This window comes from Pleurodeles waltl, chromosome 9 (assembly GCF_031143425.1).
Source record: "Pleurodeles waltl isolate 20211129_DDA chromosome 9, aPleWal1.hap1.20221129, whole genome shotgun sequence".
Classification (NCBI taxonomy): domain Eukaryota; kingdom Metazoa; phylum Chordata; class Amphibia; order Caudata; family Salamandridae; genus Pleurodeles; species Pleurodeles waltl.
Genome location: NC_090448.1, coordinates 122,187,481 through 122,211,608, shown reverse-complemented (window position 1 = coordinate 122,211,608; position 24,128 = coordinate 122,187,481). Strand labels below are relative to the sequence as shown.

The 24,128-nt window shown below is 48.1% G+C and overlaps 1 protein-coding gene across 2 annotated transcripts in view; it reads left to right on the top strand.

Moving 5' to 3' along the window:
• The window catches only part of LOC138259003 (inter-alpha-trypsin inhibitor heavy chain H3-like), a 534,612-nt gene that overhangs the window by 490,382 nt on the left and 20,102 nt on the right, over window positions 1–24,128 (top strand). For both annotated transcript variants that reach the window (XM_069206380.1, XM_069206378.1), the window contains one exon: window positions 689–861. In XM_069206380.1, coding sequence (XP_069062481.1) covers window positions 689–861 — 173 coding nt within the window. The remainder of the gene's footprint in view (window positions 1–688; window positions 862–24,128) is intronic.

The window sequence follows — 24,128 nt, the reverse complement described above, 5'->3', positions numbered from 1 at the left end:
CAATTTTTCCCTGTTGCTGTTGACACTTTTTAGACCCTGCTCTTTCTTCTCGGTTCTCATCAGGATTGTGCTGGGTCTTAAATCTGAGAAGTTTTAGTTGGGATGTATTGGGTAATTGTGACCCAAGGATTACTTCTAGTTCAGTGGTTCTCAACCTTTTGACTTCTGTGGACCCCTACTTTATCATTAATGGAACCCGGGGACCCCCACTGAATCATTATTGGAATCCGGGGACCCCCCACTGAGTCAGTACTGAAAGCTGAGGACCTAATCTGTTAATATTATTTAATTTTCTAAGCAGTCGTGGACCCTCCCCGAGGAGGCTTTGCGGACCCCCAGGGTTCCCCACATCACAGGTTAGGAACCACTGTTCTAGTTGGTTCAGGGTACACATTAGAAATATTTGCCAGGTGAATAGTGAGATGTCTTTGGGGTTCAACCCCATACAATGTGAAGTGAGCTACAACACAAAAGCATCTTCATGAGAAAAGATCCTTTTGTGTTCAAAATCTTGGAATGACTTCCACTTTTTTTTACAACAGTGGCGTTTTGATGAGAACATGAATTTATTATTCATCAACTGGCGCAGTCATTAATTTAAAGGCGTAAAACAAAAAATTGTGAAAAAGCAGACAATGTCACAAAAAGGCATACATACTTGACAACGTATCTTTCTTTATACTCCTAGGTTTAAACTCTCCATTTTAAATGGGTCCAAGATGATACTTTCCGTGGGCAAAGAAGTTACCTTTGAAGTTGTTCTACATCGGCGACCCAAGAAGCATTTGGATCAGCAAGATTTTTTGGGTCTATATACTCTAGACAGCCATCAGCTTTCTGATCAGACACATGGCCTGCTGGGTAAATATCTGCTTTCCATGTAGGACTACTGCATTTTTTGTCTCTTATGAATCAGGGATGTTACTAGTGTAGGCCTGCTTCTGGGGTACAACAGAGCACTTTACATGGCACATGGTACTGGGACAGTTGAACTCGTAGGGTCTGATTCATAAAAGTAAACTTAGACGTTTGGTCTAAACTTAGACCAAAAGTCTATATTTATGACTTTGGGAATTCACAAGGGGCATTTACGAGTAGTATCTTTACGTCTGCACTTCGCCCCAAGTGCGGATATAAAGATACTACTCGTGAATGCCCTTTGTGAATTCCTAAAGTCATAAACTTAGACGGTTGGTCTAACTGTAGACCAAACGTCTAGGTTTACCTTTGTAAATCGGCTGTGGCATGGTACACAGAAAAACACCCTACATCTGATTGCAGAAGCCAAGATATGATAGGAATGAGGTTTAACTGCGACAGTCCGCTATACAGTTGGCTTTTCAATATACAGATTTAATATATATATTTACAGTTTGAGCCACAGGGAGATGGAATGGTTCAACTAATTGTCAGTAAAATACGGCAGCCAGGATTATTATGCTGATATCAGGGTATTGTATAATGGAAGCATCCATATAGTGCTTCATAAACCTGAAATGGTGTTGAAGCACTTTTAGAACACATATCTCCTTTATGGTAGATTGTGCTTGGTTGAAAGTGTGCAAATTGGTGGTGAGAACTAAGAGGCTTATTTACAAGCCCCTTGCGCTGCCCTAGTGTCATTTTTGGGTCTCGGCTCTAGACAGCACACATGCGCTGTCTCGCTCGATTCCGAGACTGTTGTATCTAAACCTGTGGTTTCAGTCCACCCACAGCATTCCTATTTGCTAGCACTATTTTTGCTCCATTTTACAGCATCCCCATTCATAAAGGACATGCATATATCATGCCATTTCCTGTGTTTTTCCCTCCCCGAGAGCACTGCCCAACTACAATTAACACACACAGGGTCTCTGTTATTAGCATTGTTACCGGATTACTTTTTGGGTTTTCAGTGTGTTCGGCAGATGGAAAGGCAGCCTGTGTTGGTGTTGTCATTTGTAGGCTCTCAGGTCAGTTTTTTCCCCCTCTGCTGTGTGTGCCATGTTCTGTTTATAATGTTTGATTCTTACACGTTTACCCCGCGATTGCTCCTAAAACGGAACAAACATCCGAACAATTCCGACTGCCTGGACTGAGGCTTGCAGTACCAGCAAAAAAGTGAATGTTTATAAAAAATCCTTCACAAGCCTGAATTACTAATTGCCAGAATGATTAATTGTCATGTCTGGTTGACCTTTCAAACTTGCTAATGTTTGTTTCATAGTAAATAGGGTGGTCATTCTGAGTTTGGCGGAAACTGACTGACGCCGGTGGCGGTCTTGTGACCGCTGGCAGGGTGGCGGTGCACACCACCATATATCGAGTAAGGCGGTGAACCCAGCGCAACACAGACAACTCACCACCAGCACCGCCACTGCCGACAAGCAGCATCCAGCAGCGGAAGCCAACTTCATGCAGGCGGAAGCCAATGTCCCACCCTCCATATTCCGAGTAACCACTCCACCAGGATATACTGTGGGGCATTTCCGCCATGAAAAACCTGGAGGAAACAGAAAGTATAAAAGGAAACACCCACCTCCAGGAACAGAGATGAATCCGTGGCCGCCATGGCAAATGAACTGCTAATCTTCCCAGCGTTGTATCTCACCATACACCTTCAGGACCACCGACAACGACGAAGACAAGAACCCTAAGTATACCTAGCACAGAGGGGAGGAAATGGCAGTGATACACTATCACACAGAACACACATACGTCACACAGACAGCGAAGGCCATACACATGCACACACAATATTCGTCAATGCCAAGTACCCAACACACACACACAAAGCCAAGCAGATATGTGCCAAACATACAACACAACGCACACCAACACCACCACCAATAACCACACAATGACAACTAGACCACAAACACCTCAACACTGGCATAGACAGGCACGTTGTGTGACACCACACACACACCATGAACTCCATGTAGCATCAACACACAATCAATAGCTGTGAACACACATTCAAACAATGATACAGGTGACACAACATGTACAACCAACATACAAGGAAATCCACACATGCAGCTCTAGGCCTACTTCAAAGCAAAGTCTCTCTCGAATGTGAAATCCTGTCTTGCCCAGGCCAGGCCCCAGACACTCACCAGGGGGTTGGAGATTGCATTGTGTGAGTGCAGGCACAGCCCTTTCAGATGTGAGTGACCACTCCTCCCCTCCCCTATCTCCTAGCACAGATGGCTCACCAGGAAATGCAGACTACACCCCAGTTCGCTTTGTGTCACTGTCTAGTGAGAGGTGCAACCTGCCCAATTGTCAAACTGACCCAGACAGGGAATCCACAAACAGCCAGTGTCACAGAAATGGTAGAAGCAAGAAAATGCTCTCTTTCTAAAAGTGTCATTTTCAAACACACAATCTTAAAATCAACTTTATTAAAACATGTATTTTTAAATTGTGAGCTCAGAGACCCCAACTTCCACATGGCTATCTGCTCCCAAAGGGAATCTACACTTTAATCATATTTAAAGGTAGCCCCCATGTTAACCTATGAGAGGGACAGGCCTTGCAACAATGAAAAACAAATTTAGCAATATTTCACTGCCAGGACATATAAAAGATATTACTATATGTCCTAGCTTAACCATACACTGCACCCCACCCTTGGTGCTACCTAGGGCCTACCTTAGCGGTTTCTTACATGTAAGAAAAGGAAAGGTTTAGGCCTGGCAAGTGGGTACACTAGCCAAGTCTAATTTACAGTTTAACACTGCACACACAGACACTGCAGTGGCAGGTCTGAGACATGATTACAGAGCTACATGTGTGGGTGGCACAACCAGTGCTGCAGGCACACTAGTAGCATATGGTGTACAGGCCCTGGCACCTCTAATGCACTTTACTAGGGACTTACTAGTAAATCAAATATGCCAATAATGGATAAACAAATTACATACAATTTACACAGTGAGCATATGCACTTTAGCACTGGTTAGCAGTGGTAAAGTGCGCCGAGTTCAAAAGCCAACAGCAACAGGTCAGAAAAAATAGGAGTCAGGGGGCTAAAAGATTGGGGATGACCCTGCATAAACTCAAAAGTCTAACATGACCCTCTGCCAGCTTAAAGCCAGGGGAGAACAATCAATACCTTGATGTACTTCCCTGATTGGGACGATAGAACAAGGACCCAGGCCAACAACAGCAGGGGCATGTTCCAGTTCTACTCCTTCCTGACTCCAGTTTGATCTCTCTGTCTATACCCTCATGGCCCACTAAGCTAAACCATCAGGAACCCTTCTCCACACCTGCAGATACTATCTGTGCAGCACTTAACTTTACTTGGCTCACAGATATATCCCAGTGGGCAACACAACAGCAGGGGCATGTTCCAGTTCTATGCCTTCCTGACTCCAGTTGGATCTCCCTGTCCATACTCTCAGGGCCCACTAAGCTAACCCATGGGGAACCCTCCTCCACACCTGTAGATACCATCTGTGCAGCACTTAACTTTACTTGGCTCACAGATGTATATCAGTGGGCAGATAGCACCACCAGGGCCAACACAGTGGTGTTGGCCACTCCACCCCCGGGGTGTGACTCTCGTCCCCCCTGGGAGCAACTCTGTCCACCAGGACAGCAAGCCACAGTGACCCCTGACAACTGTCAGGGATGAGAGCCCGACCTCAGGCCTCTCCAACCACCGTGACTGTGGAGAGTGGGGGGCGGTAGCCCCAGGTGGCTGGCACCTTTTGACCACTATCCCTTCCACCAGGTCAGGTATGACAACCTGATCCTGGTCCTTCCCTCTGTGACTCTGTACCCTCCCTGCTGGAGCGGCACCCCCAGAGTCCAAAATTGTAAGGTTGCTTGTAGGAGCAGTCCTGCATAATTCTTCCATTATTGCAGGGATGTTAACCTACAACTGGTCCTCCCTTCTGGGCTCTATACCTTCAGGTTGGACCAGGGACAGGGGTGAGGTTTCCCTCCCCTGCCCTCCCTTCTGGGGTCCTGCACCCCCCAACTAGGAGTGGCCGCCCAGAAGACAACATGGTAGGGGCATTGTTAGCAGTAGCCCCTCCCTCCAGGTCAGGGGGAACACCCTGAACCTGCCTTTCCAATCCAGGGTCTGTACCCTTAGATTGCACTGGGGTCATGGGTGAGTCTCTCTCTCCCCTACCCATACTCTAAGGGTTCTCCACCCCCCCTCAGGGAGAGTACCCCTATAAATCACACGGGGTGATCGGGCAAACCACCCCCCTTCAGGTCAGGGATTACCACCTTCACCTGATCTTCCTGTCCATGGTCTGTATCCTCAGACTAGACCACTGCCTGGCAATCCAGGACTTCCCGGGGGCCCACCTACCCCCCCACCAGTTCAGAGTTTACCCTCTGAACCTGGTCATCCAACCAAGAGTCACCACCCTGTGGTTGACCCATTGCCTGGAACACCAGGACTTCCTGGGGTGCACACTTACCCCTCACAAGGGACACACTGTCCCCAAGGGCCACACAAGAGTCTGGTTGGCGCAGGTCTCCTGACCCCTGCCCATCTGGCAGAGTCTGGATTCCCCCCAACCCAGAAATGGTCTCACCAAGGTCATTTCTGGGGGGCTCTGCTCTCAGAGCTGACCCCTGACCCTCTGGGTTCTCCACTGGGGTCCGCAACCCCCTCTCAACCCTCAGTCTGGACTTCTGCACCCCCTCACTAGGAGTGGTGGTGCCAGACACCAGAACTGGTGTGGCGTTGGCTACAGCCGTCCCCCTAAGTTCTCCTGACACTGTGGGGTCTCCCTCAACAGATGGCCCTACGGTACAGGCTAGGCTCCCTCCTGATGTTCCCTCATAGAACCACCGAGGACCTGGGACCGGATCTTGGGTACCTTGGGCCTCAGCCCATCCCCATTCCCTCTCCTCTGAGACTGGACATGGGATCCCTCATCCATCCCACTACACTGGGACCTACCCAGGATACTACAATCCTGCCCTACCTCACCTGGTTGGGGAATACCTAGACCACTCCTCTCAAGAGCACCCCCAAATGCCTCTTCAGACTCTCTGGTACTTACCCAGAGGTCTGCCTCCAGTGTAAGTTCCCTGGGATCAGAGAACTCACACTCCACCGGGTGTTGGCGTAGCTCTGGAAAATAAAGACTAGACATATGCTCTCCAACAATTACATCACTCAGCCCCTCACAAGAATTAACCAAAGTACTCTTCACCCATCCATCCAGTGACTCTACTTTGAAAAAGGCATCCCACATTACCCTCCTGAGACTGGTGAGAAAGTACCTGACTGTCCCTGACACTCAACCCACACTTATGGGATGTCTTCACACTCCATAACCAGGACTTCTACCTGGGGGGAACCCCTCTGCCTGTCAATCTCATTTACAGTCAGTAGAGTGTCCCTTTCATCAGTAGGAATATGACTCTCCATGCCAGTTCCCCAATATACCTCAGGGACCTGGTTCATTACTGGAACTACCTCATACCCCTGAACCTCCTGATGTGTGTTAACTCCCTCCTTCATGTAGGGCACCACGTCTCTGGGCATGTGCACTTCTTCAGCAGCACTGGATATAAAATTGTTCCTGCCACCATTCCAGCTGGACTCAGTCCTCATGACTTCCAGCTCCTTCAGTTTTAGCTCATAAGCCAAAATCATTTCCTTTATCTCTTTTGCACTCGTCAAAATCGCTTTACATCCTCAACTTTTCTGACTTCAACTGGCAAACTCGTTCTGCCTGTCTGTCTCGCAACTCTTCAGGAGTAAGACCCTTAGAGGACCTACTGCTACCTCTCCTGGAGACTCTCCCCCCAGATGTAACAGGTACCTCTACTACACCACAATGGAGACTCTGCACTTACCCTTCCATATCCTCTGTGTGCCCCCCAGCCTCCTTGGCTGTCACCCCAGCCCTCAGTGCCTCTTGCAGCTCCCCCTTCCTGGTGGAGCTCTTAACAGGACAGGCAAGATCTTTACAGAACTGTTTCAATTGAGCAACTGAGTACCTTTCCAGTTTCCCTAATTCTAAAACAGCTCCAGCTGTTGCATCTCCAGATTGAGACATGATGGCAACATGTGCAAAGTTCCAAAGGCAGAAAATACTATCCCAATGAAATAAAAAGAACCAGTCAAGGGATCAGCAAAATCATGGAGGTAGAACAAAAAGGAGTACCAAAGAGAAAAAGCAAAATCACAAGACAAGTAGTATGTGGTCATGTAGTGGTCTGAATTCAAATAGTACTGTACACTTAATTACTGTATGTAAAGTACAAATACAAGTCCAATCCCATCGCTGCTGCCAATGTTAGCAATGGGGTCTTTGGTTGGCAGTTAGGTTACCCCCTGTCCAAGCAAGGACCCTCACTCTAGTCAGGGTAAAAGAGAATTACCCTCAGCTAACCCCTGCTTACCCCCTTGGTAGCCTGGCACCAGCAGTAGGCTTAATCTCAGAGTGCTAGGTGTAAAGTATTTGTACCAACACACACAGTAACTTTATGAAAACACTACAAAATGACACAACACAGGCTTAGAAAAATAGGTAATATTTATCTAAACAAAGCAAGACCAAAACAACAACAATCCACAATACACAAGTCAAGTTATCAATTAAACAGCAAAGAGTCTTCATGTAGTTTTAAACACACACTAACACGGTTAGCGTGAAAATGTACCTTGGGTGCGTCAAGAATAACCCTGCATGGGCGAGTGTGCGTCAAAAAAGGCTTGCGATGGGTCCATTTCACTCATGAGCGAGACCTTGAGTTGTTTCTCCTTTTGTCAGGTCGGGCACGTCGTTTCTTCTCTCCACAGGAGAGCGATGCATCGATCCTGTCAGCACTCCTGGGTCTGGGCAGGCCTTGCGTTGTTTTTACACACCCAGAGGTGCTTGCGTTGGATATCCAGCTGAAATATGATCTGAAAACCACGCAGCGTATGCTGCGATCTCCCAGCCTCCGTCAGTGATGCTGTGCGTCGTTTCTCCAGCTCTGTGCGTCGATTCTTCAGTAGCGTTACAGGTGAGCGTCGATTTTCAGCCGCAAAGCCGGTAGCTCATCGATTTCCCAGCCGCAGATCAGAGTTGCGTTTATCTTTTCCCCGCACGGCATTCCGTGCGTGGATTTTCTTGTCTTAAGGCTGCCAGCTTCTCCTTTCAGGATCCCAGGAACTGGATGGGCACCACAGGGCAGAGTAGGAGTCTCTCCAGAGACTCCAGGTGCTGGCAGAGAGAAGTCTTTGCTGTCCCTGAGACTTCAAACAACAGGAGGCAAGCTCTAAATCAAGCCCTTGGAGATCTTCACAAGATGGAAGGCACACAGAGTCCAGTCTTTGCCCTCTTACTCTGGCACAGTCACAGGCAGGGCAGCTCTTCTTCCTCAGCTCTTCAGCTCTTCTCCAGGCAGAGGATCCTCTTGGTTTCCAGAAGTGTTCTAAAGTCTATGGTTTTGGGTGCCCGTCTCATACCCAATTTCTCCTTTGAAGTAGGCCTACTACAAAGCAAAGTCTCTCTTGAATGTGAAATCCTGCCTTGCCCAGGCCAGGCCCCAGACACTCACCAGGGGGTTGGAGACTGCATTGTGTGAGGGCAGGCACAGCCCTTTCAGTTGTGAGTGACCACTCCCCCCCTCCTAGCTCAGATGGCTCATCAGGATATGCAGACTACACCCCAGCTCCCTTTGTGTCACTGTCTAGTGAGAGGTGCAACCTGCCCAACTGTCAAACTGACCCAGACAGGGAATCCACAAACAGGCAGAGTCACAGAAATTGTATAAGCAAGAAAATGCTCACTTTCTAAAAGTGGTGTTTTCAAACACTCAATCTTAAAATCCACTTTACTAAAAGATATATTTTTAAATTGTGAGCTCAGAGACCCCAAACTCCACATGTCTATCCTCTCCCAAAGGGAATCTACACTTTAATAATATTTAAAGGTAGCCCCCATGTTAACCTATGAGAAGGACAGACCTTGCAACAGTGAAAAACAAATTTAGCAATATTTCACTGTCAGGACACATAAAACACATTACTATATGTCCTACCTTAACCATTCACTGCACCCTGCCCTTGGGGCTACCTAGGGCCTACCTTAGGGGTGTCTTACATGTAAGAAAAGGGAAGGTTTAGGCCTGGCAAGTGGATACACTAGCCAAGTCGAATTTACAGTTTTCAACTGCGCACACAGACACTGCAGTGGCAGGTTAGAGACATGATTACAGAGCTACTTGTGTGGGAGGCGCAACCAGTGCTGCAGGCCCACTAGTATCATTTGGTTTACAGGCCCTGGGCACCTCTAGTGCACTTTACTAGGGACTTACTAGTAAATCAAATATTACAATCATGGATAAACCAATTACATACAATTTACACAGTGAGCATAAGCACTTTAGTACAGGTTAGCAGTCGTAAAGTGCTCAGAGTTCAAAAGCCAACAGCAACAGGTCAGAAAAAATAGGAGTCAGAAGGCAAAAAGATTGGGGATGACCCTGCATAAACTCAAAAGTCTAACACCTATCTACTACCAAAATTACTAATCCAAACATTCAGCCCAGGAACATGCCCAAACACATGTCATCCATTACAGAATGATGCAAATCTTAGCATAGAGGGACTGAGGACAATAACTAACTGACAGGAATGTGTGGAGTACATGTGGTACAGAGGTCTATTGAAGTAGGAAGTGAAGCAATTTTAACCTTCACGTAACATGCCTGTCATTACCCATATGCACTGCCAATATGACCACCTTGTACTACTAATGAACACTCTGAGATAGAGGATGCGGCCAGTGACATGATAGCATACTTGAGAGACCCATACCTACAGGTGAACGTGTATCACAGTACCACCACTTCTTATCCTGCATGGCTCAACATAGCGACCGTCACACACTCCTACTTGATGGGTGTGACAACCAGGACTGTACATTCCCTAAATCACATCTGACCACGCTATTTTCAAATCCAAGGAGGGTGACAGTGCACAACCATGCAGTAGTTACCTGACAGTCAACACTTACCCCCTTGTGGCTGCTGTGCTGCCTTCAAGCGCCCATCCAACTCAGGGTACGCCACCACCAGTTTGTGGGCCATTAGGGGGGTCAGGGTCCGCCGTGCACCCCTCCCACGTTGTGAGGCCAGCCTCAGCTGAGCTTCTGCGGTCTTCCGGGCCTAGCACTGCATGTCCTCCCACTCCTTCCTGCAGTGGGTGCTCCACCGGCAATGGACCCCCAGGGTCCGCACTTCCTTGGCGATGGCTTACCATAAACCTTTTTTCTGGTGGGCGCTGACCTGCATGGGAACCATTGAGAAAAGGGGGCACATGATGTAAATAATACCAATACAGCAGTAAGCTTTGGTGACACACAACAAACACTGACCATGCACACTGCCAATATCCCACACATATCATGTGCATTTTACACAACTGATCAGTCATGACATGTCAATTTGCACACACATACGTCGTCATACACCACCCAACATGTCCGACAAAGGACGTTGTGCTGACCTGTTGCCCTGGAGCACCATGCAACTGCCCATATAGGGGTAGGACCCCTTCTGCCAGTTTCTCTAGTTCCTCCGTTGAGAAGGCTGGGGCCCTTTCCCCTGCAGTGTGTGCCATCATTGCTCCAAGAGACAGGACACAGCAGCATACAAACTGAAGGTCTGTCTTGCCCGAATGCCAGGAGAGAAGTGAGCTGGCCCACACAAAAAGGCAGTTATGACCGCAGTAGTCATGACTATCACTGCAGCAGTGATCGTCATTGGTCCCAGTCTCCTATAGACATCAATGTTAACTAATGAGGAGTTGCACAGCGGTCCAGACCGCCCCACCATGATGACTTCTGCCTGCGGAACAAAGTCATTTTCAGCTGTCCAAAGCATGCCGGATGCGCGGATGCCATATCAGTCTGTGACATTACTGTCCTGAGTTCACACAGTTCAACTACCTGCATGTCGTCACAAACACATACTTTAGGTCACACATTGTGGATATTGACACATGTAGTGCGTGTCTGTCTGGTGACATTACCACATTTGTCACAACATTTGTCAGCATGTATAGTATAGTGGAACACATGGAAGGTGTACGTATACATGTCCTGTATATGTCCATTATCACAATAATTATGTGCCATCGTCTGGTTAGGAATGGAGGGTGGAGTAATGTGTATTCCCACAACATAACAGGCAACTTGTATGACTAAAACCTCATGACTGTTGTGTGTCATACTTCGTAGCCAACATTGTGGGAGGTTCACAGAGTGTTGTTTTTGTCCACGCACAGATATCGGCACTATGGAGTGATAAGGAATGCACCAATTTACCAGCCACTCGTAGACCTTGAAACCATGGAAGAGCGCCACATCATCATGACCTATCGACTAAACCATTTGTGTATCAAGAAACTGGTCACCCAGTAGAAGCCAGACCTCCTGCCGGATTTCAGGACTCCCCATGCAATTCCTCGAACAGTCCAGGTGTTGTCAGTCCTGCATTTCCTGGCGAGTGGCTCTTTTCAGGTCCCAGTGGAGCTGGCTACAGGGTTTTCACAGCCCCATTTATGTAAAGTGTTGCAGGATGTGATGGATGTCCTACTCAAGCATATGCACAGGTACATTAGGTGCCCACTACCTCCAGAATTTCCCACTGTAACGGCAGCCTTCTACAACATATCAAATGCCCCACATGTAATTGGGGCCATTGATGGGACTCACATTGCTTTGGTACCTCCGGGAATCAATGAACAGGTCCACAGAAACCGTAACAGTGCATATTCGCTCAATGTACAAGTGGTGTGTCTTGCAGACGAATACATTACACATATGAATGCTAAATTCCCTGGATCAGTACATGATTCCTACATCCTGAGGAACAGCAGTGTCCCTGCAATGATGTCACAGCTACAGGGAAAAATGGCGTGGCTCATAGGTATGTGTACTTCGTCTAGCATTGTTACCTATGGTCATGTTCCCTTTTCCACACAGGTGACTCCGGATACCCCAACCTGCCCTGGCTCCTGACACCTGTGAGACATCCACTATATTAGGGGAGAACCGGTACAATGAGGCAGATGGCCCGACAAAGCATGTGATTGAGCGGACCTTCGGTCTCTTGAAAGCTTGATTTCATTGACTTCATGTGTATGGTGGTACTCTACAGTATAAGCCAGGGAAGGTTTTGCAAGATCATGTTGCATGCTGCATGCTCCATAATCTGGCCCTCAGAAATCACATCCCACTGTTGGAGGAGGGGGTCATTAATGCTGGAGCAATGTTTGTGGCCGGTGACTGAGGGGGTGATGCTGAGGGGGAGGCTGACAAGGATGAGGCACATGACAACAGGACTGACATGACATTGTCACTACTATCATTGATGTACAGGCATGTCTGCATTACATATCCTCTGCACATGGGAGATTTATTGCTAAAGTCAATCTGTAGCCAATATTTGCATGCATCAAGGTATGAGTGGGGACTAGAGCTTTACATGTTGGTTAACAACCTTGAAGGGTAGGTGACTTACCATGAGAGGTATTGGAAATGCACAGCTGCTAAGTACATGTGTGAAATGCTGGTGCCATTGCGGTACAGCCTTATAGTTGTACTAAAGGTTTATGGTCCTCACTCTGCCTGTGTGGGGATATGTTAGGGGGACTTATCAGTCTTGTCCTGCTGCGTAGACATGTCATGCTGCATTGTCATCTGCTGTGCGGCAAGTACATGTTCCTGACTACTCAGGGAGGTGTACAATAGAGGATGTTATCTATGTTACATCTTTCCTGTCCGTGTGTGAATGCCTATGCAGGCCCTTACCTATGGTGTATCATAGCTGCTGAGACACTCATCCTGTATTTGTGTGCAACTGCTATTGATGTATGACTGTGGATTACATACCTTACAACGTTTTACCTCATTCCATTTATTTTCCCCTCTTTAGGTGACATCTATCTTTGCAATCTGCTTGCTGAGTTGCCAGTTGGCATAGTTGACAGAGGATGTTACAACAATATGGATGTACTTACACACATGCTGGAGTATCCCACTACATCTGTAACTTTGACATTATTCTTGTGTAGACATGTGTATTGTTTTGTTGTTCTGTAACAAAATTGCCAATACAAACTGAAGAGACATGCACCATGACTTGTGATAGTTGGTGTTTATTAAGTGTTGACTATCACAGTCCTGAGGAGTGGGGTAATGCTCTAGGTGATGATCAGAGTGGGTGGTACTGATGTTTGGTTCACAGGTCCTTTATCCATTTGCTTCGGAAAGATGTGACCTTGGTATTGGACAGCCATCAGGGTTTAACAGTTGCGTACAAGGGTGACTGTTCAGAAGGGGGGGTCACTTCCTGGTGGGGGGATTGGTCTTGGCCTGGGGTCCTGCAGGATGTCTGGATTGACAATCTCTTTTCTGGCAGTTCCTCACCTGCAGGGGTAGGGGTGCTGGTGGCCTGTGGGTCCTCCTGCTGGGCCTCCATTCCAGTAGCAGGTGCTGATTTTGAGTGCAGTGGTGTTGACTGGATGAGGCCTGCTGTTGGGAGGAGACTGTCTGCAGGATGTTATTGAGTCCCTTGAACTCCCCTAATATAGAGGCCATGGTGGCATTGTGTGCCTGCCACTGCTGCCTGGCCTCCTGGTGGTATTCCCCCTGCAGCCTTTGGGTGTCCTGCAAGGTTGTGAGTATCTGACCCATCTTGTCTTGGGTTTGCTGGTAGGCTCCCAGGACTCTGGAGATGGTCTCCTGGGCCCACGATTGGCCTCCCACTGGCCCTTGCCCCTTGTGCCTCCGCCCTTGGTGCAGTGTGCCTCCTCCGACTGACACTAGGACGGTAATTGTCTTGGGTTTGCACCGTTGACTCCTGCCCATGTCCTGTGGGCCACACTGATGATTGATGTGACATTGGGACACAAGTATGGGAAGGTGGGCTCTGCTGCGCACTGGCTGCCACAGGGGAGGTGGTTTGAGTTGTGGGCAGGGTGAGGTGGTGGTGGTGGACCAACAACTCATGCCTGATGGGCCAGGCAAAACACCCTAATCCAGACTTCCAGGGGAGTCCTCCCCTTTTGGACCTGCTTCTAGGCCTAGGCTTTCTGTCACTGGGCTCTTCTGCTATGCTTCAGTACTTGGGAGACCTGTGTAATGAGAGGTATTGTGTCAGATGATGGTATTGTAGCAGTGACACACATGGTTTTATGCCGTCATTAACTGTATTTGCAGGGCGGTAATGGCATTGACAGTTACCAGTCCACAGCTTGTGTTACCATCAGTGGAAAGTTGCAATGGGCCTATTTTGGAGTACATTTAATATTTTTCTTGCTACTGTCATTGCCATGTACTGATGTGCATTCCTACTACTTATTGGTGATGGGGATTGACATGGTTTAACGTGCAATTGCTGAGATATGATCTAGATGTAGCAGTCAGGCAAGGGTAGTGAGTGTTGCATTGTGATTGTTGTTATACTTGCTGCTGTGTGAAGCATACATGCACTAGGTGAGGCTGAGAGGGAATGGTGTCAGTGGGGAGCTGTGGCATGCCACAGTGGGAATAGTGTCCATGGTGGGATTGTGCACATTAGGGTTTTTGTGAGGGGGTGAGAGGATGGTGGGGGTACATGCTGTGCACAGGGACATGTTGGCTGGTGAGTACAGCAGACTTACAAGTGTCCAGTCCAGTAGCTATTCCCGTCAGCCCTTCCGGGTGTAGTATGGCCAGGACCATCTCCTCCCATGGTGACATTTCTGTGAGTGGTGGTGGGGTCCTCCACCAGTCCTCATGACGGTTACTTAAAGACTGGAAGCCATGGCCTGTACCTTCCCCACAAGGTCGTTCCACCTCTTCCTTATGTCCTCCCTTGTGCGTGGATGGTTCCCCACTGCATTTACCCTGTTGACTATTCTCTGCCATAAGTTGTTCTTCCGGGCTATGGATGTCTGCTGGACCTGTGCTCCAAACAGCCACAGCTCACCTTTGACAATTTCTTCCACCATGAGTCTGAACCCATTTTCTGTGAATTTGTTTTTTTTTTGTGGTGCCATGGTGACTGTGTTGTGGATGGGGGTGTATGGGGTGCAGGGATTCTAGTTGTGTTGTTTGTAGTTGTGAATTTGTGTAGTGGTATGCGCATGTGCTCTGTGGTATTTGTGTGCAGTAGTGTGTTGTGTGATGTGTGCACAGTATGATGGTGCCTGTGGTATCTAGGTGCAGTGCCTCCTTTCAGTGTGCTCTTCTCTCGCTCTGTCACAGTTTTTAGTTGCAATGGGTTCTGGGTATGAGTGGAGGTGTGTTTTGTAGTGCTGTGGACAGGTAAGTGTATGTGCCTCAGGTGTTGGGTATTGGTGTTGTCCAATCTGGTGCAGTGTTAATTCAGTGGTGCCTTTATTTCCCGTGGCGTTTGGGCCACCAGTGGATTACTGCCTGTAGGAAAGTACCATCTTGCCTGGCATATTACCCCCATTTCTTACCTGTATGTATGTTGTTTTTGCCTGTGTCACTGGGATCCTGCTAGCCTGGACCCCAGTGCTCATAAAGTGTGCCCTGTATGTGTTCCCTGTGTGGTGCCTAAATGTATCACTGAGGCTCTGCTAACCAGAACCTCAGTGTTTACGCTCTCTTTGCTTTTAAAATTGTCACTGCAGGCTAGTGACTAATTTTACCAATTCTCATTGGCACACTGGAACACCCTTATAATTCCCTAGTAAATGGTACCTAGGTACCCAGGGTATTGGGGTTCCAGGAGATCCCTATGGGCTGCAGCATTTCTTTTGCCACCCATAGGGATCTCAGACAATTCTTACACAGGACTGCCACTGCAGCCTGAGTGAAATAACGTCCACGTTATTTCACAGCCATTTTACACTGCACTTAAGTAACTTATAAGTCACTTATATGTCTAACCCTCACTTAGAGAAGGTTAGGTGCAAAGTTACTAAGTGTGGGGGCACCCTGGCACTAGCCAAGGTGCCCCCACATTGTTCAGGGCACATTTCCCGGACTTTGTGAGTGCGGGGACAGCATTACATGCGTGAACTACATATAGGTCAATACCTATATGTAGCGTCACCATGGTAACTCCGAACATGGCATGTAACATGTCTATGATCATGGAATTGTCACCCCGATACCATCCTGGTATTGGGGGGACAATTCCATGTATCCAAGGGAGGTGCCCAGAGCTCCTCCAGTGTGTCCCAGACCTCTGCCATCTTGAATGCAGAAGTGTGAGGGCACAATGGAGACCTCTGAGTGGCCAGTGCCAGCAGGTGACGTCAGAGACCCCTCCTGATAGGTGCTTACCTCTCTCTGTAGCCAATCCTCCTCTGAGGGCTATTTAGGGCCTCTCCTGTGGGTTTCTCACCAGATAACGAATGCAAGAGCTCACCAGAGTTCCTCTGCACTTCTCTCTTCGACTTCTGCCAAGGATCGACCGCTAACTGCTACAGTACGCCTGCAAGACCGCAACAAAGTAGCAAGAAGACTACCAGCAACATTGTAGCGCCTCATCCTGCTGGCTTTCTCGACTGTTTCCTGGTGGTGCATGCTCTGAGGGCTGTCTGCCTTCACCCTGCACTCGAAGCCAAGAAGAAATCTCCCGTGGGTCGACAGAATCTTCCCCCTGCTAACGCAGGCACCACATTTCTGCATCACCGGTCCTCTGGGTCCCCTCTCATCTTGACAAGTGTGGTCCCTGGAACACATGAGCTGGATCCAAGTGTCCCCGACAGTCCAGTGGCCCTTCTGTCCAAATCTGGGGGAGGTAAGTCCTTGCCTCCCCACGCCAGGCAGTAATCTTGTGTACTGTGTGAACTGCACCTGCTAGGGCTTCTGTGCACTTTTGCAAGACTTCCTTTGTGCACAGCCTAGCCCAGGTCTCCAGCACTCCGTCCTGCATTGCCCAACTCGCTGAGTTGGACTCCGACTTCGTGGAACCCTCTTTTGTTGTGCTGAGACAACCGCCATGCTCAGATCTTCTGAATGCCTGTTCAGGTGCTTCTGTGGGTGCTGCCTGCTTCTCCGTGGGCTCTCTCTCTATTGCTGAGCGCCCCCTCTGTCTTCTCCTCCAAGAGGCGACCTCCTGGTCCTTCCTGGGCCCTGGCAGCACCCAAAACCCTCAACTATGGCTCTTGCAACTAGCAAGGCTAGTTTGCGGTATTTCTGCTTGGAAACAACTCTGCATCCTTCAGTGCTCTGTGGGACATCTTCTGACCAAAGGAGAAGTTCCTGTCACCTTCCGTTGTTGCAGAATCTTCGGCTTCTTCCACCCGGAGGCAGCCCTTTTGCACCTTCATCCGGGGTTTAGTGGGCTCTTGCCCCCCCTGGACACTTGCGTGACTCTTGGACCTGGTCCCCTTCCTTTGCAGGTCCTCAGGTCCACAAATCCGTCTGCAGTGCTTTGCAGTCACTTGTTGTCTTTGCAGAATCCCCTACTGTCTTTCTGGGGCAGTAGGGTAACTTTACTCCTACTTTTCAGGGTCTTGGACACCCTTAGTGTTTTCTTACACTCCTAGCGACCCTCTACACACTACACTAGGCCTGGGGTCCATTCGTGGTTCGCATTCCACTTTTGGAGTATTTGGTTTGTGTTGCCCCTAGGCCTATTGTCTCCTATTGCATTCTATGGTGTTTTACAGTAGTTGCACTACTTTGCTAACTGTTTACTTACCTGATTTTAGTTTGTGTGTATATTTTGTGTATTTTACTTACCTCCTAATGGAGTATATCCTCTGAGATACTTTTGACATATTGTCAATAAAATAAAGTACCTTTATTTTAGTAAATCTGAGTATTGTGTTTCTTATGATATAGTGCTAAGTGATATAAGTGGTATAGTAGGAGCTTTGCGTGTCTCCTAGTTCAGCCTAAGCTGCTCTGCTATAGCTACCTCTATCAGCCTAAGCTGCTAGAACACTACTAATCTACTAATAAGGGATAACTGGTCCTGGCACAAGGTGTAAGTACCACAAGGTACCCACTATAAGCCAGGCCAGCCTCCTACACCGCCGTGTTGGGATCCGTGATTCTGATTTGTGACTTGTTATCTGGCGGGTAGTATATTCTTGGTGTGGCGGTCGTGGTGGTGCAGCCACCTCCTTCACACTGTTGTTTGGCCCGACGGTGTGTTTTTTCAGTCTATTTTTGGCAGTGTTGTGTGGGTTACTCGTAATGTGGCGGTCTTCACTCCACCATCGCTGGCGGTGTTTCGGCGGCCGTTGGCACGGCGGTCTTCGATAATGACCGCCAAACTCAGAATGACCACCTAGGTCTCATTGTATTTATTATCCTCTCAGTGGATCTTCCCAGTGTGCCACAGTGTTACTGAGAGTGTAATCGCACACTAAGTGACGTCAACACTCAAGCACTGCCGGACTTATAAATAAGCTGCATCTTTTCTCTTTGTCCCGGAGAAGTAGCAAAGTAGCAAAGTAGCAAAGTGAAAATCTGAAGGCGGTGTAAAACCTAGAACTTCCTATTCAGAGGCCCAGGGCTTTTCTGGTACTACTGGAGACAACACTTCAACTGAACACAAAACGGAAACTCATGATACCTTGGCAACAGCTTTGGTATCACAATTACAAGACGCATTTTTCGATTCAATGACTCTCTTCTCTATGAAAAGGGTTTCTTCCTCCGAGGCTGACCTTTAAGATTTGGGTGCAATTTTAATGCGAACACACACTTTCTCCTAGTATATGCAGCCACGTTCAGCAAAAGCACAAGAAATAAATACATATTCATTTCTGTGACTGTTTTGCTTATTCCACAACCGTTTATTTCCAACTGTGATAACTATAAATAGGCCTGCAGTGCAAAAGCTATGGAGATGGGGAGAGAGCATATTTATTCTGTAGCTAATGGTTCTGGGCCCAAACCTATGCACAAATGTGTGGGTACAAATGAGAATAGTGAATGTAAAGCGTAATTTATGTTTACATATATGTGTATCTTACAACCTTCTGTGACGTTGCGTTCATTTCATTGACATTCAAGCTGATGTGCTCATTGTGTAACTTACCTGATATTGCTGATTGTAATACAGTTGCCTATACCAGCAGCCAAGCCGTCTGACTTTGTATTTGAAAATCATTTTTATACTCATACAGGTCTTTTCTTTATCCCACGCTGGGTATTATTGGCATAGAATCTCCTTTTTCAGATAGCTAAACCAAAGCTCGTCTCCCTCAGTAGTACCTAGATTCCTCACCCCCAATACTTCCATTCACAACTGTATTTAAAGTCTGCTACTGCTTGGTATACTAAGGCGTTTCACTTTAGAATCTCAGTATTTGAAAGTGGCAAATCAAATCTTTTGCAATCTTTTACGGTCAGAAGTTCAAATTCATGACAGACTGCGATACTGTGCTCCTAAAAAATTTCATTCTTACGAAACACCAACTCATAAACAGATTTTATTGAGTTTTTTAGGGAGAATAAAAAAAAATGAGGCCTCTATCATTGCATGGAGCACACAGTTGTAAAACATAGAAGAGTGTACATCTTTCAACCTGGAAACTGTTTCCAATAAAACCCCCAATAATAACGACAGAGGTGATGTAAGGCCAACCCGCCATGGTCTTTATCTAGTTGTAAATAGAAGAGCTTCAGATGGACATGCTGATTATTTCAAATTAATTTATGAATCCCTTAGGGCCTCAATACGAGTCTGGCAGTCTTGAGACCAACAGCCTTGTGGTTGCAGTTGGACTGCCGCAATCCAGGCGGTCCGACCCCCACATTATTACCCCCGCAGTAGGACTACCAGGGAACCACCGTCACCACCAGGAACAAGGTTCCCGGCGGGATGGAGGTGGTCAGAGTTGTGCTGAGCCACCACAGCGCTGAGTTCAGCGCCACTGTGCTCATCACAAGTGCAGTTTCCGCCAGCCTTTTCCTGATGGGGACACCACCATGAAAAGTCTATCAGAAACTCAGTACTGGTGGCCACAGGAAGGCTCCTGCTCCTGCACTGCTGTAGGAGGCTGGGATGACTTATAGTGGGTAGCTTATGGTACTTACACCTTGTGCCAGGTCCAGTTATCCCTTATTAGTAGATTAGTAGTTTTCTAGCAGCTTAGGCTGATAGAGGTAGCTATAGCAGAGCCGCTTAGGCTGAACTAGGAGACATGCAAATCTCCTACTATACTACTTATATAATATAGTACTATATTATAAGAAACACAATACTCAGAGTTACTAAAAATAAAGGTACTTTATTTTAGTGACAATGTGCCAAAATATCTCAGAGGATATACTCCCTTGGGAGGTAAGTAAAATACACAAAATATACACACAAACCAAAATCAGGTAAGTAAAACTGTCAGAAAGTAGTGCAAACACTGTAGAATGCAATAGGATGCAATAGGCCTAGGGGCAACACAAACTATATACTAAGAAAGTGGAATGCGAACCACAAATTGACTCCTAGGCTAGTGTAGTGTGTAGATGGTCACTGGGAGTGTACGAAAACACTAACGGTGTCCAAGATACCCCACCCCAAGACCCTGAAAAGTAGGAGTAAATTGCTACTACTTCCCCAGAAACACACTAACCTTGTGATAGTGGATTCTGTAAAGACCACAGCATACTGCTAAGCACTGAAGATGGATTCCTGGACCTGAGGACCTGCAAAGGAAGGGGACCAAGTCCAAGAGTCACAAAAGTGTCCGGGGGGCCCCCACTAAACCCTGGATGAAACTCTGAATAGAAGAAGCTGAAGATTCTGCAACAATGAAGGGTGCTAGGAACTTCTCCTTTGTGCATAAGATGTCCCACAGAGGGCTGGAGGATGCAGAGTTGTTTCCTTGGAGAAAGACTGCAAAGAAGCCTTGCTAGTTGCAAAGGTCGCAGTTGAAGAAAAAGGGTGCTGTTCAGTCCCAGGAAGGACCAGAATGCCGCCACTTGGGAGAAGAGCCGAGAGGGCCCTCAGCAACACAGAGAGCCCATGCACAAGAAGGCAGCACCCACAGAAGTCCTTGAACATGGGTTCAAGAAGACTGAGCACGGCGGTCGTCTCAACACTACAAAAGAGGGCCCAACGAAGCCAGAGCTCAACTCAGGGAGTTGAGCAATGCAGGACGGAGTGCTGGGGACCTGGGTTTGGCTGTGCACAAAGGATTCTTTGCAAAAGTGCACAGAAGCCCTAGCAGCTGCAGTTCACGTGGTGCACAGGATTACTGTCTGGAGAGGGGAGGCAAGGACTTACCTCCTCCAAATTTGGACAGTTGGACCACTGGACAGTCTGTGTCACTTAGGTCCACCACCTGTGTTCCAGGGGCCACGCTTGTCAGGAGGAGAGGGGTCACAGAGCACTGGTGACACTGAAGTTTGGTGCCTGCTGGAGCAGGGGGAAGATTCCATCAACCCACGAGAGATTTCTTCATGGCTTCCAGTGCAGGGTGAAGGCAGACAGCCCCCAAAGCATGCACCACCAGGAAACAGTTGAGAAAGCTGGCAGGATTAGGCGCTACAATGTCACTGGTAGTCTTCTTGCTACTTTGTTGCAGTTTTGCAGGTGTCCTGGAGCAGTCAGCGGTCGATCCTTGGCAGAAGTCGTGGAGAGAGGTGCAGAGGAAAAGCTCACAAGAGATATCCTAAATGGTCCTCAGAGGAGGATTGCCCACCTAGTGAGGTAAGCACCTATCAGGAGGGGTCTCTGACATCACCTGCTGGCACTGGCCACTCAGAGGCCTCCATTGTGCCATCACACCTCCGAATTCAAGATGGCAGAGGTCTGGGACACACTGGAGGAGCTCTGGGCACCACCCCTGGGGTGGTGATGGACAGGGGAGTGGTCACTCCCCTTTCCTTTGTCCAGTTTCGTGCCAGAGCAGGGACTGGGGGTTCCCTGAACCGGTGTAGACTGGCTTATGCAAGGAGGCACCCTCTCTGCCCTTCAAAGCATTTCCAGAGGCTGGGGGAGGCTACTCCTCCCCAGCCCTTTACACCTATTTCCAAAGGGAAAGGGTGTAACAGTCTCTCTCAGAGGAAATCCTTTGCTCTGCCTTCCTGGGACTGGGCTGCCCAGACCCCAGGAGGGCAGAACCCTGTATGTGGGGTGGCAGCAGCGGTAGCTGCAGAGAAAATCCCAGAGAGCTGGTTTGGCAGTACCCGGGGTCCATGGTGGAGCCCAAGGGATGCATGGGATTGGCACCCCAATACCATATTTGGCATGGGGGGACAATTCCATGGTCTTAGACATATTATATGGCCATATTCGGAGTTACCATTGTGACACTACATATAGGTATTGACCTGTATGTAGTGTACACGTGTAATGGTGTCCCCACACTCACAAAGTCTGGGGAAATTGCCCTGAGCTATGTGGGGGCACCTTGGCTAGTGCCAGGGTGCCCTCACACGTAGTAACTTTGCACTTAACCTTCACTAAGTGAAGGTTAGACATATAGGTTACTTATAAGTTACTTAAATGCAGTGTAAAATGGCTGTGAAATAACGTGTGCGTTATATCACTCAGGCTGCAGTGGCAGTCCCCTGTAAGATTTGCCTGAGCTCCCTATGGGTGGCAAAAGAAATGCTGCAGCCCATAGGGATCTCCTAGAACCCCAATACCCTGGGTATCTAGGTACCATATAATAGGGAATTATAAGGGTGTCCCAGTGTGCCAATTAGAATTGGTGAAAATGGTCACTAGCCTATTGTGCAATTTTAAAGGCAGAGAGAGCATACGCACTGAGGTTCTGATTAGCAGAGCCTCAGTGACACAGTTAGTCACTACACAGGTACACACATTCAGGCAACAAACTATGAGCACTGGGGTCCTGGCTAGCAGGATCCCAGTGAGACAGGCAAAAACAAACTGATATACATGTAAAAATGGGGGTAACATGCCAGGCAAGATGGTACTTTCCTACAATTGCCCACAACCAGGTTGTGGGCAGTGCAGGGGCCCCCCTCCCCTTCAGAGGTTTCTGCCGGTCAGCCCAGTTGAAACCTTGTAACCGGCCTTGGGAGGAGACCACCAGCTCCATGCTGGTCTCCTCTCCACAGGGCTGGTAGGCCCATGGTCGGCCTGCCAGCCTCATAATGAAGTCCTTAGTCAGCTTCCAGAAAACCTTTCGGGCGGCTTGTGAGAAAGTAGCCTCTTTCTAGCATGGTTACCCTCACTTTTGGCCTGTTTGTGATTGTGTGTGTCAGGGTGTTTGTCACTGTGTCACAGGGATCCTGCTAGCCAAGACACCAGTGCTCATAGTGAAAACCCTAGTAGTCAGTGTGTTTTGCCTGTCTCGCTGGGATCATGCTGGTCAGTACCCCAGTGCTCATAGTTTGTGGCTTAATGTGCATGTTGTCAGTAGTGCTTGACTGTGCATATGCTCTCTCTGCTTCCAAATTAGTCACTATAGTTTAGTGACTTCATTTACCAATTCCAACTGGCACACTGGATCCCCTTTATAAGTCCCTAGTATATGGTACCGAGGTACCCAGGGCATTGGGGTTCCAGGAGATCCTTATGGGCTGCAGCATTTCTTTTGCCACCCATAAGGAGATCAGACAAACCCTTTCACAGGACTGCCACTGCAGCCTGCATGAAATAGTGCACACATTATTTCACAGCCATTTTCACTGCACTTCAGTAACTTATAAGTCACCATTATGGGAGTCATTCTGACCTCGGCGGTAAAAGGCGCTTACCGCCGGTCAGAAGACCGCCATAACACCGCCGTGGCAAACCGCCACAGTCATTCTGACCCGCAACTGGCAAACCGCCAAAAACCCGACATCCACAAAAGTTCGCCACACCAAAGGTCAGCGAAAAACTGGCGATGACCAAACCTCCACCGTCACGCCAACAGAAAAACGCCCATGCCATTCCGACCCACGAATCCACGCGGCGGTCTTTCAACCGCGGTATTCCATTGGCGGTACACACCGCTGCGGTCAAAATACACACACCCTTACAAAACACAACCACATTGGACAATTTGAAACACACACACCTGATACACATACAAACAACACACCCACACACCCAATACAATATAAAACACACACCCACATCACACACTAACCCCTACGAAAAAAAAAAACGACAGAAAGCCAGAGATAGACAGCACTGCTTAGACAACACCATCACACAGAGGCAAACCACACCATCACCCACACAATATCCACGCTCAAAACACCACACATCACCACACTCACCACACTCTA